At 51.6% G+C, this 18,349-nt stretch overlaps 1 protein-coding gene across 3 annotated transcripts in view; it reads left to right on the top strand.

The window, feature by feature from the left end:
- Positions 1 to 18,349, top strand: part of CDC42BPB (CDC42 binding protein kinase beta) — a 98,371-nt gene that overhangs the window by 24,130 nt on the left and 55,892 nt on the right. For all 3 annotated transcript variants that reach the window (XM_045901569.3, XM_045901568.3, XM_064571634.1), the window contains exon 2: positions 16,393 to 16,484. In XM_045901569.3, the coding sequence (XP_045757525.1) occupies positions 16,393 to 16,484 (92 nt within the window). The remainder of the gene's footprint in view (positions 1 to 16,392; positions 16,485 to 18,349) is intronic.

The following is an 18,349-nucleotide window of genomic DNA, read 5'->3' as shown; positions in this document are numbered from 1 at the left end:
TGTTGATTTGCTGGTGGAGGCTTTGTAGACTTCCCACCTTCTGATTTTATACTCCCTCCCCCCCCCCCCCCCCCCCCCCCGGCTCCCTTCTCCAGGGCAGGCTCCGACCTGAGAGTCGGAACCAGGGGAAGCAGGTTAGGACTCACTTTGCTCTAGGACTCCAGTCTCAGTCACACAGAGGTGTTGTGAACACGCCCCATTCTGGGAGGAAGAGATGCAGACGGTCCCTGGCCTTGCTGTTGTCATGCCCTGCTTCCTGCCCCACTGGTCACACAGCCCAGCTGTAAGTGTACCGGAGGCATTTCAGGTCTGTTCAGGATGGCTCTGGCTTTGTGCTGGGCAGGGGGGAGGAGGCCATCCTTGACTTTCCATCCTGCCACGGAAGATGGGTTCCCACGGTCCTCCTCCTTTGTGTGTGTGTGTGGAGGGGGTGCTGAGCACTCCCAGGGTGGCCCCGTCTTGGTGCTGGGTGTGTAGGCTCTTCACCAGCTGACCTGAGGGCACCCTCTATAGCCAGAGAACACCCAGCACCGTGCACTGGCGGCCTGCTTTTTGTCTTTAACGAAATAGAATGCTAAAGGTAAATTTCATCTGTCGCTGAGATTCCTGGGTTAACACAGTAAGACTTAGAATTACAAAACTGTCTCTAGAGCGGCTGTGATACTGTATTGCTGGACTAAAAGGCCACACTCTGATTGCAGGTGCTCTTGAGCATCTCGGTTTGGCACAGTATGGAATCTGTGTATTATCCAAATATGTGTATATTTTCCCAGCAGTTGACTCAATAGAGCAGCGTGTGTGTTCATAAATATATTTTATCAAAATTAAAGTTTTTTACTCAAGATTCAGTAGAGAAAGATCAGGAAAAACTAAAGAAAAACCAGTGAGTAAAATCATTAATTTCTACCCAAAAAACCCAAAACAAAATACAAAAAGCTGGTGCGGGTACGTGTGGTCGGAGCCTTGTGCAGGCAAGCAGGCGCATCCCAGGAGACACCACTGAGGCACCGGGCAGAGCCCTAGAAATACCAAGCGTCCTTAACATTCACTGTAAGGAAACGCTGTATTCTGTGGATTGCTTACTGAAGCTTGGGACTGAATTTATAAGCCTAGAATTAGGGTTTACTGTTAGCATCTAAACCAGTGAAAATGAACTTTTTCCTTATAACATCTGTGATGTCCGTCATACAGACGTCTTCCCATCCCCGAGCTTGATGAGGTTAGTTGATCAGCGTGATGTGAGCTTGGTTTTGGAATGGATCACCTTTAACCTCTATTCCAAGATGAATGGTTTTTGTTTTTGTGTTTACAGAACATTTGGTGAAAATGACTTCACGCCTCTAATCGATGCATTTTTTGTTTAGCAGCAGAACTCTTCAGAGTGATGTGTTCTCCCTGTGTTCACTGCCTCTTCTCCCGTTCTCAGACTCACTCGAATCCGACTTTTGTCCCTCACTACTCCTCGAAAGCTGCTGCTGTGTCAGGGCCACCTGTGGGCTCTCCGTGGCAAAAACCAGGGGCTAATCCTCAGCCTCCACTGCCTTCTGGACAGAAGTCCCGGTTCTTGCGCATCGTGCTGGCTACTCCTCCAGACTCCTGGCTTCTCTTCCCCTCAGCCTCCCGGTAGCCAGAGGGCCAGCCCTTGGTCCCCTCCTCTGTCTCTCCTGAATGCCCGGGGATCTCATCCACGCCGTGACTGTGACGCCAGCAGTGGACTGAGGACCCACACTCCCAGCCAGAGCCCGGGCTCAGGCTCCAGCCACCTCCCTGGCCACCCACGGTCTGCTCCACGCACTCACTGACGACTCTGTCCTCCCAGGCGCGTAGGCCAGCACCTGGGGTAATTCTCACACGGCACATGCAGGCCTACAGGAGATCCTGTGTGCTCCACCTTCAGACTACAGTCAGAACCTGACCCCACCACGTTGACGGCTCTGTCCAGACCACTGGCCCTTAGAAACAACTCTCCTCCCTTACTCTACAACATTCCCGGTTTCCCTGCTTCTTTCCTTTTATCTAAAGATTGAATGTCTTCTGTATAACTGATTTGTTCCTCACATGTATGAGGAAGGTAGGGATTTTTGTTCACAGATCTACCCATACTGCCTAGGATAGTTCCTGGCAAACAGCAGATGCTTATTAAGTATTTGTTTACTTGATTCTGATCAGGGACTATAAGCATTTTCATACAATATTGTAGTTTATGAAATGCTTTTTTTTTTTTTAAGATTTTATTTATTAGAGAGAGAGACAGAGATAACAACAGAGATAGAGCACGAGTGGGGAGGAGAGGGAAAAGCAGGTTCCCCATTGAACAGGGAGCCCGACAGAGGACTCGATCCCAGGTCCCCGGGACCATGACCTAAGCTGAAGGCAGATGCTTGACCGACTGAGCCACCCGGGCGCCCCTCGAAATGCTTTCGTGGACTGTCTCACGTAATCATTTATTCAGTCTGCATAACTTCCCCAGGTACAGAATCCTGGGGTCCTCGCTGTGGCCTTCCAGGTGAGAGAAGGGTGCTAGCTAGGTGTGTGTTCACGTTGGCCAGTCCCACCTGCTCAGCCCCGCGTGGAACTGACACGGCGCCTGTGCCTGGCTTCCTCCTCTCAGATGGAGAGCAAGCGTCCCCTGCTCCGTGCTTCTGCTCACACTGCTCTTGCTTACAGGTCTTGTGTCGGACACAGAAGCGGGACTTCAAGGTTGGTTTAGCTTTTACTCCCTTTCCCTTCTACCTCCCTCCTCCACAACCCTCTTCAAAGAAACTATTGTAATGTTCCCTCTCTTGGACCCCCCACAGCTGGTTTCTTTTCTCTTCCACCCATACAGCTTGTTCCTTAAAATTCTTTGTAGCGCTCACCTTGCTTGTCCATGTGCTGTGTTCAGTGTGTTCCTGTCCCTGCTCTCTGCTAAACCAAGAGGACCCTGGATGTCAGGGTGGCCTCCCCTAGGGGTTCCCAGTCAGGCTTTCCTTAGTACATAGGATTTGGATTCAGTTTGGACCTGAGGCCTGTGTTCCTCGCATCTGGCAGGGCGTGTCTGAGATGGGTAAGAAGCAGGCCCTTCCCCAGGACTGAGCAGTCCAGGACAGAGGTGATGCTCTTCATGACAAAGGTGCCTGTGAGCAGCTGCGGTCCAGATAGACGTGGTGGGGGACTGGCAGCCAGCCTCAGCTTCCTTCTGCGCATGTCGCTGGGCTTTTTGAATTCACCTTTCTGGGGAGTAACTCCAGATGTTAAAGCAAAATATCTTCAGACCTGGGCGCCTGGGTGGCTCAGTTGGTTAAGCGACGGCCTTCGGCTCAGGTCATGATCCTGGAGTCCCGGGATCGAGTCCCACGTCGGGCTCCCTGCTTGGCAGGGAGTCTGCCTCTCTCTCTGACCCTCCCCCCTTTCATGCTCTCTGTCTCATTCTCTCTCTCAAATAAATAAAATCTTTAAAAAAAAAAATATCTTCAGACCTGTGGCATTTGAAGAGCAGTACAGATGAAGGAAGGGTGTAGAGGACTTACGGTTTGAAGAAAAACCACGAAGATAGTTGAAAGATCCTGGGGAGTTGAACAGTGCTGAAGGGGATGAGGAGCTGTGCTTGCTCCTGGCGAGAAGGAGAAGGAATTTACCAAATCTTTTCACTCCATGACTGGGTGGTTCTTCATCCACAAACACATCAGTGAAAGAAACAGACAAGTTGCTGCATTAAATTTTGATTTTTCTGACTTAAACTTTGGGGTGGAGGATTTTAGAGGTTAACAGAAACCTGAAACATTTCTTTGTCTCTCCGCCTCCGTGAGCGTTAATCCCAGAGCGAGAAGGTCACTTAGAGAGCCCCTTAGGGAGGGTGTATGAAGGGCCCTCCTGACCAGGCCTCCACTCCATTATCTACGACTGCCGAAAGGCGAGACAGCCACCCCACCAGGACTCAGGAACCTGACCCCAGGGCCCTGAAAAGACACGGACTGTGGACATCACATCAGCCTTGGGTTCAAGAAACTCGGCAGTCGTGGGGGCACAGATCCAGAGTTTCTTTCCTTGTAAAAGAGGACGATGCTACCAACCTCACAGGGTTTCTGGGGGTGGGTGGGCAGCAATAAGGCATTTGGTGCAGACTCACGGGCTGCCGTTTGTGGCCACTAGATGCTGTAGGTGGTTTCAGTAGCAGGTTCACCGGAAATGCTCTAAATTAATGGGTGACTGACCTGCATAGACCGGGCCCTGTACCTGAAGCCAGACAAACAAAACAGAGAACTAGAACTCTTACAGTAAACATCGTAGTTACTACAGGAAAATATGCATCTTTCCTTTTTCCCCCCACAACATCGCATCAGCCTTGGGTTCAGATAGGGTAACAGCAGCCCTGGCTGCGTCCTCTGAAGCACCTCTTCAGCTCTTGTGCTTTGCCAGCCGCGCACTGGAGGTCTGATGAGCCTTTGAGCGAGTTTGCGAGCCGCTCAGTCCCACCTGGCACGTGTCTGTCACAGTTGTCCCTTCATGTTTTACATTTATAAAGAAATTCTTGGGACGCCTGGGTGGCTAGTCGTTAAGCGTCTGCCTTCGGCTCAGGTCATGATCCCAGGGTCCTGGGATCGAGCCCCGCATCGGGCTCCCTGCTCGGCGGGAAGCCTGCTTCTCCCTTTCCCTCTGCCGCTCCCCCTGCTTGTGCTCTCACTCTCTCCCTCTCTCTCTCTCTCTCTCGAATAAATAAAATCTTTAAAAAAAAAAAAAGAAAAATTCTTAAACTGAGTGTCATGGAATAAAAGTAGCCCCGCAGGTCAGGTCGAAATGTGAAGGTCACTAAAATGATCCAAGTCCTCCCACTGCTCCCACAGGTCCCTGAGGCGGGCTCGGGGAACGTCAGGGATCAGAGTCGGCACGTTCCCTGGGGGCGGGGGAGAGAAGGGAGGCCGCTGGTGGTTTGGACTTTGCAGGTGAGGTCCTCCTCGTCTCCCCAGTCGAGCAGGTCCAGGAGCCACTGGCTGGTGGCAGCCCTGACGTGTATGCGTGGGCTTCCCTCCACCCTGCGCAGAACAGACCACCCTCCAGGGCCGTGGAGGCCCTTCCTGTGGCACTTGGTTTACAGGGCTACTTCGTGGCAACTGCTGAGTGCCACCTGGGTGTTACCCGAGGGCGATCCGCCTGGTGGAACGTGTTTGTAGCAGGTACACCTTCCTGGTTGGTAGTTCGCTGGATCCTGGGCTAATTTTGGTGATAGAGCTGGTTTCCTTACTGTTCAGTGTGGCATCTGAGTAACACCCGTCTGCCACCGGTAGCTGGGGCTGCTATTCAAGGAGGCTGCACTGTGTGCCAGCGCGGGGCGCGCGGGTAGAGTGCGACACTCCCAGCCACTTTCTGGGCAAGCACTGTTCTTCTCAGCCGGTGAGGGCATAGCCTTAGAAGAGCCAGGTAGCTCTGCCAGGTTCGCGCAGTGTCCCAGCGGTGTTGGGGTTTAACGTCCAGCCCTGGGGTGGTTGGCCTGGCCGTGAGGACGTGCCGTCTGCTCGGTGATGGCATGGTGAACTCAGGCGAGATTCTCTCCTGCCCCTGCCGCCCGCCCCCTGCCGTCTGGTAACCAGCATGTGTTCTGTACTGTAGATTTCCCTGTTTCTTAAATTTAGAATGTACACATACGGCATGCTTCCAGTGCCCCGCAGGAGAAGTGGCCTGAACCTGGCTTTCTCCCTGGCGTAGGCGCCGAAGCATCATGAAGTCTTCTCTCGGGCCTTCGGTGCATTTGTGTGACTGGTGTATATGCCTCAGTTGGCTCTGTTTCATGTCGTTCCGTTGTATACTCGGGGTTTTTTTTTAACGTAAACATGTATCTGTATTCACCTCAGCAGGGAAGTTGGCTTTATAAGAAGACGTGTGTTGTGAAGATCACTCAACTTTGCGTAGGCTCTCTGCTTTGACAGAGGAATCCCCAGGACAGTGCCCCAGCAGTCTGGGGGGGCGACTTGCCATCGTGGGAGTCGTAGCCGCCTCTGTTGGGGCTTCATGCGGGATGTGCCGCTCTCAGGTGGAAAGGACAGACACTTGTAAGTGATGCACAGCAGTGAGGCAATAGGATTTTGAGCAAGATGGACCAAAGGACAGTGATTTGAGAAAAGCAGTCAGTCAGCAATCAAGTGGACGCGAAGAGGAAGGAATGCGTGGCTGACCCCGGAGTACATCCTGAAACCAGGTCTGAGGAAGGTTAGCCAAGGTGGGGTGCGCCAGCCTCCGTGTGACAGCAGGCTGTCGGAATGAGGCCTTTCCTGGTTTATTGTTGACTCAGTGCGGCCTCCCCACCCTTTCCCCCACCCTCGCTTCTCCAATTTTCCCTGACTCTGTCTCTCCCTCACTTGCCTTCTGAGTCAGAGCAGTGTGAAAGGGCTCCCCTTTCAGTTCTCTAAGATCTGAAATTGCGTTAAAATTTAATGTTTGTTCACTTTACAACAGTATAGTTCCTGATTATCAGGCTATGTGGGAAGAGTCCAAATTTAGAGAACTTTATTTGGGGGTTAGTAGGGCTTCTTGGAAGATTCAGAACTGGTGATTTATAACAAGACAGATTTGTGACGGACTCCCTATGAAGGAAAGTGTTCTGTCATCTAACAAAATTAGTTATTAAAACAAATCCTGGGGTGCATGGGTGGCTCAGTCGTTAAGCGTCTGCCTTCGGCTCAGGTCATGATCCCGGGGTCCTGGGATCGAGCCCCGCATCGGGCTCCCTGCTCCGCGGGAAGCCTGCTTCTCCCTCTCCCACTCCCTCTGCTTGTGTTCCCTCTCTCGCTGTCTCTCTCTGTCAAATGAATAAATAAAATCTTTAAAAAACAAATCCCATTTGATGTAAGTTAAGCACATTTTTCAAAAACTTTATGAAAGGCGTTAATCTTCTGTAGGTGTATCAGCAGTCTGAACTGTGAGAATAAATTTGAAGGAGTTTGGGAGCTGGTACTTGAAGGAAAGTGTCTGCTTTTCCTGCCGCTCGCTGGATGACAGCCCGACTCTCCCTCGGCCCTGCCCTCCAGTTCTCTGTGTGTGCTCGTCGGGCTCAGAGTCATCCCCTGCCCGCTGTAATGTCCTGTTGTGGCCGCACTCCTGGTCTGCGGGGTGCCGTCCTGGCCGCTTCGCCCCTAGCAGAGACCAGGTCCCTAGTCCACTGGCATGTTCCTGGCCTTCCGCCCTGGGGCTTGCAGTGCCCGCTGGGCTCCTCCTCTGCACGCAGCCAGCCGAGGGGCTGCGGCTCGGCCCTGTGGTCTCTGGGTGGGGCCAGAGCCGCAGCTGCCGCGAGGACCTCCAGGAGCGGGGCACCGCACCACGGAGCAGGATTGGAGGTCAGGCCCTTGGCCTTTGGGGCTCCTGTTTCTGTGCTAGTAAATGTGTTACGTGGGCTAGATAATCTGTAAGACCATTTCCAGTTCCAAATACATGACCAATGAGTGGCTGAGGCTGGAACAGTGGGAGGCCAGGGCGCATGCTGCGAAGGGACAGAGTGGGACTTCCGGTCTGCCTTTCTGAGGGCAGCTGCCCTGTGACACCGTCCTCTTCCCTCTGACTGTCCCTCCCTGGGCACTCCTTCCAGCCACCCTGATCTTCCTCTCTGGATAAACACTCCAGTGAGGACGGAGGGGGGCATCAGTTTCTCAATTCACAATGATTTTCTGTCTGTTTCAGCCAAGGAGCCTCCCTCCGCCCCCAGTCCTTCCCGGCAAAGTGTTTTCCTGTTTGAAGGGACACTGGACTCCAGATTTTCCTTACAGTTGGGATCTCCTGTTGGCCCGTGGTTGCCCACGACTGATTGATTGGTTAATTCTTTGCCTAATTCAGGGCAGCAAGAGAAGTTCTATTGGGGACAATCTTGGGTTGTGGAAGAATGAAGAAATTAGGGGAAAAAGAATCTCCTAATAAACATTTAGCTCTCTAAGGGCTAAAGCTTTATTCAGTCTTTTTTGGTGGAAAATATGCCAGGTGGTTAAATGTTTTTACCTTAGGAACTCTGCCCACCCATCCTGTAGGGGAAGTAACCTTTCCTGATGGCGCATCATGACGTCCCTCAGTCAGCTGTGTTTATTGCTTTCCCATCCTTGCGCCAGGGCCTGGGGAGCAGGCATTAGCAGGGGGGAGGTAGCCCAGCCTTCCAGGGCCTTCTAGTCCAGTGGGGAAGATGCCAGTGGGCAGGTACAGCTCCGAGGCCTCCTTCTTAGAGGACTGACAGGCTCCTGACCTGGTCAGTTGGCTGGAGTCGGGGTCACCTTCTGCCTCAGGGATCCCAAGGGTGAGCAGGAGCTGGTAGGGGTGAGAGGGCTATCCCGGGCTGAGGGTTCTACTTAGGAAGACCCAGGGTTGACTGAGGCACAGACCCCAGGTATGGCAGGATCGAGGGGAGCACGGGGGTGAAGCTGGGCGAGGCTGGAGTGGGAGTGGGGGACGCAGGAGGGCCTGCACTGCAGCAAGCTCTCTGAGCGTGCACATTCTAGCCAAGAGCCATGGAAAGCTGCGGAGGAATCGTCAGCAGGGATGTGATGTGATTACGCCAGCTCTGTAGAGATGGTGTGGTGGCCGTGGGGACTGAAGCGCTGAGAGGCTGGAGAGCGGGTGCGCCGGCACAGGCCGGTGAGCGAGGAGGTGTGCGTCAGAGGGACAGGGACAGGTGGCTTTGTGACTGGCGGGAGGGGCTGGGGTAGCAGGGAGTGGTCTGAGACGTGCGCAGGTGCAGCTGCAGGCAAAGGTGTGGGAGGGACTAGACTCCCACAGGGCCTCCGTCAGCCTGGCCCCCGTCAGCCTGGGCCCCGTCAGCCTGGGCCCCGCTGCTCGGTCTGTCCTCAGTGTGGTTTCCTGGTGCTGGCGCATTGGAGGTGCCCAGGGAGTACGTGCTGAGTTGGCACCTTTTAGTGTTTGTTCATGGAATGCGAAGGAGAGGTAACTTCACCCTTCCCAAAATTTCTAACAGTTACGCTTGTCTTACTTCAGAATCCATAAGTTCACTATCACCATGAAAATCAAACATATTAGGGGTGCCTGGGTGGCTCAGTCATTGGGTGTCTGCCTTCGGCTCAGGTCATGATCCCAGGGTCCTGGGATTGAGCCCCGCATCGGGCTCCCTGCTCTGCGGGAAGCCTGCTTCTCCCTCTCCGACTCCCCCTGCTTGTGTTCCCTCTCTCGCTGTGTCTCTCTCTGTCAAATGGATGGATAAAATCTTTAAAAAAAAAAAAAAAAAATCAAACATTTTAAGTTGTACGGCCGATCTGTTTTCTTCAAGTTACGTAAGATGTCTGTCTTCTACGAGAACCTTAACATAAATGATACTGAAAATGAGTCCCTAATGGAGTTTCCACTACTGTGGTTTTGCTTTGCATCCTGCGTATTTTGAGAGTGTGACAGGCTGTGTCACACCCCCGTGGATATAATTCATGAAATTTTGCCTGTAACATTCTGTATTCTGAGAGCATCCAGGCTCTAGATGAAGTCAGTAGGTAACATTGGCAGAATGAGAGAAGGTTTAAAAAATGCCAGTGCCCTCCTTCCTCCCAGTGAGCTCCGTCTCCAGTTTCCTGGCCTCGCTGCTCCTCCACCCCCGTGGCAGCTGGTGCTTCTGAAGTGGGGCTTTTGAAAGTATGGAACAGTAGGATTTTACAAGATTGGTCTCTTCGCCGTCTTAGGCTCCGCAGCGGAAACTGTGGAATACTTGGACTCCACTGCTCCGTCATCGCTCCCTCCCTGCCCCAAACCTGCTCATCCTGGGTGTGTCCCCCGTGAGTCGCTGGCATCCGACCACAGCAGTCCCCTTGAGTCTCCTCTGCTTCACCCCACATGGCAGACCACTGCACTTCCGGAGCCTAACCTGGGTGTGGCCTCCTGCTCCTCGTGTCCAGGGCCTGCATTGCTGTCACTGTCACTGTGGGCCTCGAAGCCGCCGTTGCTAGCTCTCATGGGGAGGCAGCACCCTCTGCTCGCTCTGCTTCCACTCCTGCCCTCTGCAACCTGCTTTCCAGATAATGAGAGAGAACCTTTAAAAAGATGTTCAAGAATTTTCTTGAAACATGTTCGAACTCAGAAAAGTTGCAAATAACAAACAGTACGCAGAAGTGCCCCCGACGATTTGAGAGTGAGTTGCTCTTCCAAGCCCACGGGAGGGCCACCATCCCGCTCGCTTTCCCCTCCGTGGCACCCGGGCCCGCGCAGAGCCGCACGCCACTCCTCCTCGGCCTGGCCATTCCGTTCCCTTCGGTGGGAACATTTCCTCAGTCTCGCCTTGACTTTCATGACCTTAAAATTTTTGAACATTGCAGGCCAGTTACTTTGTAGAATGTTCCTTAATGTAGGTTTACGTCCTGTTTCCTCATGATTAAATTCAGGGTATGTCCAGAAGCGACACTGCCTTTCCTCACTGTGTCCTGCTGGGTGCTGGCACAGTTTCGTTTTGTCACGTAACTGGTGATGGTGTTCACTCTGGTCGCTTAACTTAGGGAGAAGTGTCTGCCCGACGTCACCGTAAAGCTACTTGCTTCCCTTTGTCATTGAGAACTATTTCGTTTGGATGTGCTTTGAATTTACATAAATATCTCATTTCTCATCAGATTTTTTAAATTTATGAATGTCAGTATGGACTTCTGGTTTCCTACCTAATTTATGTAATCTGTGACTATCGGTATTTACTTTGATTGACCAGTATTCTTTGAGCGTGTCTTTCCTTCCTCCCACAAAATGTTCCAGGCCGGGCTCTGGAGTGCCTGAGGAGCCCTGGTTGCTCTGCGGGAGAATGGCCCCGAGAACCCGAGCCGGGCGCTCGACGTGCTTGCTGCTGGGATGTTGCTGCCCCCAGGCCCTGTCCATGGGTGGAGCGAGGGCTATGCGGATGTATGCTGCTACTTATGTCTGTGTTGTGATGTCTCTGTACGTTGAAAATCCTGAGGTCACACTGATGCCTCCGATTCTAATCCAGTACTGCAGGATTCGTGACTTACCCGTAACTCCCTTCTCTGGCGGTGAGGAACCTGACTCCCCTTTGTCCTGAATCTGTTTACTTATGTGATCGGTCCTCCTGGATAGAACAGATCTCCCCTCCTGTTCACCCTGTTCTGTTTCCCTGCGGGGACGTCCACCTGACCCCAGCATCTCCCCGGTTGGGCTCTGACCCCTGCTCTCTGCTGGGCCCTGTCTAAAGGGTGCTAGTAGGAGACTGGAGGGGCGGAGGAGACAGAAGGGACTGGGGTCTTCCTGCCTGCTCCTCTTCCCTTGAGTGACGCCCTTACTAACGCTTCTTCCTTCTGGCCAAAGTGCCTGCTAGCAGTGGGCGGCGGCTCCCAGGTGGGCGTTCTCCCACACTTTTGGAGATCCCAGCTCCCTCCCAGCTCCCTGGCTCCCAGCCCATGGGATGCACCTTTGAGCCTAGAGACCCCAGTACCAGCAGCAGCATCCCACCCTCAGCTCAACAGAGCCCTTTGCCTAGGTGTCAAAAATTCCAGCATCTTCCTTCGGTTCCCCTGATCCACATCTGCTGTCCCCACGATAAGTTCCCTTCCTGCTTTTTAGTTACCTCGTTAACAGTTCTTTATGTCAGATTTTCTTATTCATTAACTGTGTGTTTCTGTCTCTTGACTCTGCCCAGTCCGGATGGCGGAGTCTCCCTGCTTTTGTATTGATACTGATTGAGAGCCCATTTGAAATGTTACTCTTTCTGCTTTTCACCTGTTAAGTCCTGTCTGATCAGTGTGATTTCATGGCCCCTTACATCTGTGTGGTTAGCAGGGTGGTCTGCCGCTGCCGTGTGATTCTCTATTCTGGTTTTAGTTAATGCAGTCTTAATAATTTTTACACACCAGTGTCATATTTTTACTCTGTCCTCAGAACTCTTGGCTATCGTTTCAAGTGTTCATCTCCGTTTCCATGGTTTTTCCTGTTTATCTGACTGGCCCTGATGAACCCATGTCCATCCATTTCAGGAAAATTTGCACAGAACTGTGTACAAGGCAAAAAAAAACAACAACAAAATTGCTTCTATCAAAGAGTAGGAGAGGGGCGCCTGGGTGGTTCAGTGGGTTAAGTGCCTTTGGCCCAGGTCATGGTCCCCCTGAGGCCCTCATCCGTCTGTTTCTCCCTCTGCCCCCCCAACTCTGTCTCAGTCTTTCTCTCACATAAATAAAATCTTTTTTTTTAAAGGAAACTTGATGAGGAAGGTAAATAAGATGATTGATGTGGAAAGAGCAGAGATGGAGTGATGAGGGCATTCCGGGTGGCAGCCTTGCCATGAGGCACTTCCACCCGCCTTGATGTCATTGTTCATGGGCCCCTGAGGTGGGCAGGGAAGGCGTTTTGCCCATTCTATGGGTGAGGAAAGTTAATCACAGAGGACGAAATGACGTCCTAAGATGGACTGCTACCAGCTGGTGCACTTGGGACCTGAGTCTCCCGATTGGAAGCTGGGGCTCTCTCTCCCACACCCCCAGCAGAACTGGACCACTTAAATACAACGCAGAGACAGTTACAGCCAGAGATTAAGATACACACTTCATGCTCCAACAACATGCTCTCAACAACAGATGAATGACAGGTTAACTATTTTTAAAAGCCATTTAGCAAAAAACAGGATTGAATATCAGATCTTGAAAGAGTTGATAACTTTCTAAACCTTAATAGTAAAATGACGAAGGAAGAATGAATCAATTCAGTTTTATTAGAAATACTTTTATTAGAAGTAATAATTTCTGTAAGAATAATATGATTAAGATGAAAAGCGGGGACATGATGGAGGTGTGGTGTTTACAGGTAAGCTGTCTCACAAGGAATAAAGCACTTACGCAGTCCTTTGAACGAGATTAAGACGTGACCAGTGAGCAAATGGGATGAGTAGATAATCCGCATAATGGGGGTGTACAGCCAGCTTCACTGGGCCTCAGAGAACTGCCAGTTTCAGAGGCAGGTAGGCACGCACGTACGGTGTTGGGGCGAGGAGCGGTGACTCGGGCCATAGTATGGACGGCAGATTAGGAGCTGCAGAAAACGGTAGCGTCCGTTGGAGAGTCCTGGAATTTCAGCCCAAAAATTATTTTAAAATAGTAAAAAAAGGGGGCGTCTGGGTGGCTCAGTCGTTAAGCGTCTGCCTTCGGCTCAGGTCATGATCCCAGGGTCCTGGGATCGAGTCCCGCATCGGGCTCCCTGCTCAGCGGGAAGCCTGCTTCTCCCTCTGCCACTCCCTCTGCCACTCCCTGCCACTCTGCCTACTCATGATTCCTCTCTCTCTCTCTGTCAAATAAATAAATAAAATCTTTAAAAAAAAAATAGTAAAGAAAGCTTGTGTGCATGAAAATGTTGATTGTGAAGTTACTGTAAGAAGATAGGTGTTTTTTTTTTTTAAGATTTTATTAGAGAGAGAGCACGAGCAGGGGGAGCTGTAGAGGCAGAGGTGAGAAGCAGGCTCCCTGAAGAGCAGGGAGCCCGGTGCGGGGCTCGATCCCAGGACCCTGAGATCAGGACCTGAGCCCAAGGCAGATGCTTAACTGACTGAGCCACCCAGACCTCCCAGAAAGATAATAGTTTTAAAAATTAAATGTTTAGGGGCGCCTGAGTGGCAGCTTAGTTAAGCGTCTGACTTCAGCTCAGGTCGTGATCTCAGGGTCCTGGGATTGAGCCCCGTGTCATCAGGCCCCGTGTTGAGCACTGAGTCTGCATCTGCCTCTCCCTCTGCCCTTCCCCCTCTATGCACGTGCACACTCTTTCTCTCTCAAATAAATAAATAAAATCTTTTTTAAAATAATGAGGGGCGCCTGGGGGGCACAGTCAATTAAATGTCTAACTCTTAGTTTCGACTCAGGTTGTGATCTCAGGGTCGTGGTATTGAGCCCCACATCAGGCTCTGTGCTCAGCACAGAGTCTGCTTCGGATTCTCTCTCCCTCTGCCCCTCCTGCTCGTGTGTGCGCGCGCGCTCTCTCTTTCTCAAATAAATCTTTCTTCTTCTTCTTCTTTTTTAAAATATTTATTTATTTGACAGAGAGAGAGTGAGAACAGGAACACAAGCAGGGGCAGTCGGAGAGGGAGAAGCAAGCTTCCTACGGAGTAGGGAGCCCGATGTGGGGCTCGATCCCAGGACCCTGGGATCATGACCTGAGCCGAAGGCAGATGCTTAATGACTGAGCCACCCAGGTGCCCCAAATAAATCTTTCTTTTAACAAAAAAATGTTTAATCTATCTGTTCAACAGACACACCATTTACAGTGGTTGGTGTGTCAACTTAGTGAAATAGTATGCATCTGTTAAAATGATAATTGAGTACAGAGACATGAAATGTCTAAGAAAATAAAAGAATACAGAAAATACGAAACACTGTCTACGAGTAAGATGGAACAGGAACACGGACAAGTTAAATTGACTCTTGGCACGATTCTGGGTGGAATTTTCTTTGACTTGCATGACTGGTTTGTACATTTACAACAGTGGCTACCACCTTTCGTGAGTCGTTGGGGTATTTGTGGAAGGGTCCAGAACGTTGCATTGTACCCCTGCCAGAGCGGGTGTTTCTACGGCGTGCACTTGACTGTGCTTAGTGGTGGAGTTTGTTCGTAGCTGGTCAGTGTGCTTTCCTTTCTGCATCTCTCTCTTCCGGTGGTAAAATAGAACAGATCAGATTTGTTGGGATTGTTTTTCTTCATTGTAGAAGGAACGGTACCATGTGGTTCCCCGAGAAGATACCAAGAGAGGTTGAGGTTTTCGGTGGCTGTTTGAAGTACATATTTCCATTAGGCATTCTGGGAATGGTTATTTGGGTTGATATTTGAAAGAAAGAAAGATGAGCCATAGATGACCTTTCAAGTTGTAACTCAAGGGTTTTCTTTAGCCTGGCCTTTTTTTTTTTTTTTTTAATCAGGCCCTATGTGTTCTGTTCCCTAATCTCTGTGCCGATGGGCACTTAACACTGATAGCGGTAACAGTTCCCCAGTGGAAATGTTTTGCAAAACTAGTAGTGGAGAATTTAAAAAAGAACTGTGTAGAATACAGGTTGGCATCAAATGGGGATTTAGGCCTGGAGGTGAAAATAAGACCAGGTGTGAGGTGTAAGAGATGTGATTAAATGGAAGTCAGACCAAGGGCGGGACAGGTGGTGGTGGGGAGTGAGCCTCTGCAGGAGGTGAACCACAGGACGTCTGTCCGGGCGCTGCCACTTGCTCTGCTCCTGTCAGGGAACTTACCCGCACTCTCTGGAGTGCCGTCCACGACCTGGGGGCGGCTCAACACCACTGAGACATCTTCCTGTCACAGTTCTGGAGGCCAGAAGTCCAAAGTCAGGGTGTGAGCAGGGCCATGCTCCCTCTGGGGGCTCCAGGGAAGACTCCCGTGTCTTTCAGCTTCTGGCGGAGGCGGCGTTCCTTGGCTTGTGACCAAATTGCTCCAGTCTGTGCCTCCATCCTCATGTAGCTTTTTTCCTTCTGTGTCCAAATTCCCTTTTTTTTTTTTTTTTTAAAGATTTTATTTATTTATTTGAGACAGAGAATGAGAGACAGAGAGCATGAGAGGGAGGAGGGTCAGAGGGAGAAGCAGACGCCCTGCCGAGCAGGGAGCCCGATGCGGGACTCGATCCTGGGACTCCAGGATCATGACCTGAGCCGAAGGCAGTCGCTTAACCAACTGAGCCACCCAGGTGCCCAAATTCTCTCTTTTTAATAAGGACTCCAGTCCTGTTGGATTTAGGGCCCATGTCATTCCTGTTTGTGACCTTACCTTAATTCGCAGAGACCCTACTTCCAAATAAGGCCACGTTCCCAGGTTCTGGATGGACACTATTGATTGGGGGGCAGAGGGGAGACATGACACTATTCAACCCAGTAGACTGTCCCCAGAAACCTGGCTCAGTTTCCTCCTCCTAAAATGCGGAACACGTGAGTGCTGTGGAAGGTGCTTCTCATTTCTTACTGAAGTCACTTAGAGGCTCCATGCATTTGGTAAGGATGGTTACGATGTACGAGAGCACTGCCCGCGTGGTGTAAGGATCGCCCCCGTTCTTGGAGAATGTCTCGTGTTCCCGCAGCTGCCCCATGGCTCCACTGAGCTGACAGGTGGAGCCTGGCGCTTGCTCACCTGGAGGATAGCTGGTTCTGTGGGCTGCGGTGGGCTGTCGCTGTGGGATGGCTGCGAATGTGCCCACTAGTTGCTTGCGCAGCGAGGTAGACCCTAGCTTCAGTGATTTTTACTGGGGGATCTCTGTTGTGGCAGCGTTTGTTATAACAGAGAGTGTAGGTGCGATGATAAACATCTACATTAATTGAGCATAAATACGGACTTTCCAAAACTTGCCAGATATTAAACATTTAAAAAGTAAACTTTTTTTCTAAAACTATGTAATTTAGTAGAATGCCCCAGTCAATTGAATTTTTATGTAGTCTCAACTTATGAGAGTAAATTGTTGATTTGCTTTTTTAAATTTGTAGCTAAACCATTTACACAACTGGTGAAGGAGATGCAGCTTCATCGAGAAGACTTCGAAATCATTAAAGTGATCGGAAGAGGGGCTTTTGGAGAGGTAAGATAAACTTCATTGTGCTGACTTTGCCTAACGGCCACAACAGCATTTTTAGGACCCGGTGCGCTGATCTGGGGAGGGGGTCATTATTGGGATCGTTGGGAGAGTGGTGCTTGGCGGGCAGAGTCTGAAAGAATTAAGAGAAAAAGAAGAAGCTTGTGACAGGTGAGTTGCCCTGAATATTGTTTCTTAGAGACAAAGAAGTCTATTAAAAATCCATTTGTGAATTGAAAAATAGCTCTGTGGTCCTTTTCCAGAGTGCAGGGAGGGCGAGGCAGTGGCCGTTCTCCCTGTGGGCGGCTCGCCTGCCGTCGGAGCCCGGCCCGCTCACGAGCACGGCCCTCTGCACTGCCCTCCCGACCTCCGCTCGCCTCAGGTGTGCCGGCCTCGCTGCCCTGGGCCAGACAGCCGACCCCGGAGGCCATGGCCTCTGCCCCGGGCGCCTTGCTTGGTGTCATGCCCCCGCCAGGGAGGCCCAGGTCCCCGTAGCAGACCAGGATCAGGCACTTTTACAGTGCGCCTCTTCGACTTTGAAACGCCTCTGCATAGACTCTGCCTTTAGCTCGGGCTGGGGGAGCCCGTGGCAGGGGGGTTCCGAGGAGAAGCAGTGACACGCGGCCCCAGCGCAGCAGCTGACGTGCTCTGCCTGCCAGTGAGCCCGCCTGCCGTGACCGCACAGCTACGAAATGCGGTGTGGGGTTGGTTGTGTGGGGCGCACATTTCCCACTGTGTGCCGGACAAGGAACAAAGCAGTGAGTTCACCGGGCGGCCGCTTTGCTCTCAGGTGCCTCCTCTGCCTGCTGAGTTGAACAAGGCCTGTGATCTGTCTTAGAAAACATGTCAGTATTTTTGACGATTCTTCTGCTACAAGCACCTGATGGTACCCCTACTGCATCTGCTTCGGTAGAATGCACAGAAAGGAAGTACTCCTCCAAAAATGCTTTATAAATAGTCGAGGGAGAAAGCCCTGGCCTCCCCGAGCGAGTGTGGACAGTTGTGTGTCGTGCCCTCATTTCTCCCTTGGAAACTGCTCTGGCCTCTGATCAGACCCCAGCCGTGCTCTCTGCCACCCCGCGCTGGCTTCATGCCACCCCTCCCTGGGCCCCGTGGCCTGGGCTCCTCATATCACCGGCTCCCTCGTCTAGCTCCTCCCGCCCCCCAGCCTTTCTGCATCCCGTCTGGGCTCCCTGCACGTGCTCGCCAGCCCTCCCCTGCCAGGACTAGAATTTTGGACTCTTAACAGTACTACCATTACATGGCACTCTGTGGTAATGAGGTGTTATTGCCGTTGCCTCCCTGGGATATTCCAGTCATCATGTACCTGAAGTGTGCCCAGTTTCAGTGACAGCACTGAGCGGATCACAGAAATGAGGACTCTGTCAGTGCTGGGACGGTCTTTATGAAGAACATATATGGTTCTAACTGAACTATTTTTTCCTAATGACACGCCAGGGGAGGTTGTCTGGGGGGGTCTGCAGTGGAGCCCGGGTATGTGGACCGATAGCACTGAGATCATGGGACGTGCCACTCCGGAGCCCCCTCCCAGAGAGAACGTGGACAGTCCAGAACTCCACGTCCCGTGATGAGAGCATATGAAACTGGTAGCTCAGAAGTGCACCCCCCCACCACCACTACTCAGGCAAAGTTGAGAGAAACGTTTCTGGATGATTCCATAAACAAGATTGGGAATATTTGTGGTATTGCCCTTTTCCTTGAGCAGAATGGCTTTGGAAACACTTTCCTCTCAGGATTGTGGGGACAGCTGGTCTAGGAAGTGCTCTCATCAGTGTGGGAGCACTGACACCTTCTAGGCCCTGCCTGAACACCGCTCCACCAGGAGGATGAGAAACTGAGGCCCATGGGCC

Source organism: Mirounga angustirostris, unplaced genomic scaffold (assembly GCF_029215605.1).
Source record: "Mirounga angustirostris isolate CCGP_5_RB_7025 unplaced genomic scaffold, mMirAng1.0.hap1 SCAF_9, whole genome shotgun sequence".
Lineage (NCBI taxonomy): Eukaryota > Metazoa > Chordata > Mammalia > Carnivora > Phocidae > Mirounga > Mirounga angustirostris.
Note: the sequence above shows the minus strand (reverse complement) of the source record. Positions and strands in the feature narration are given on the sequence as shown.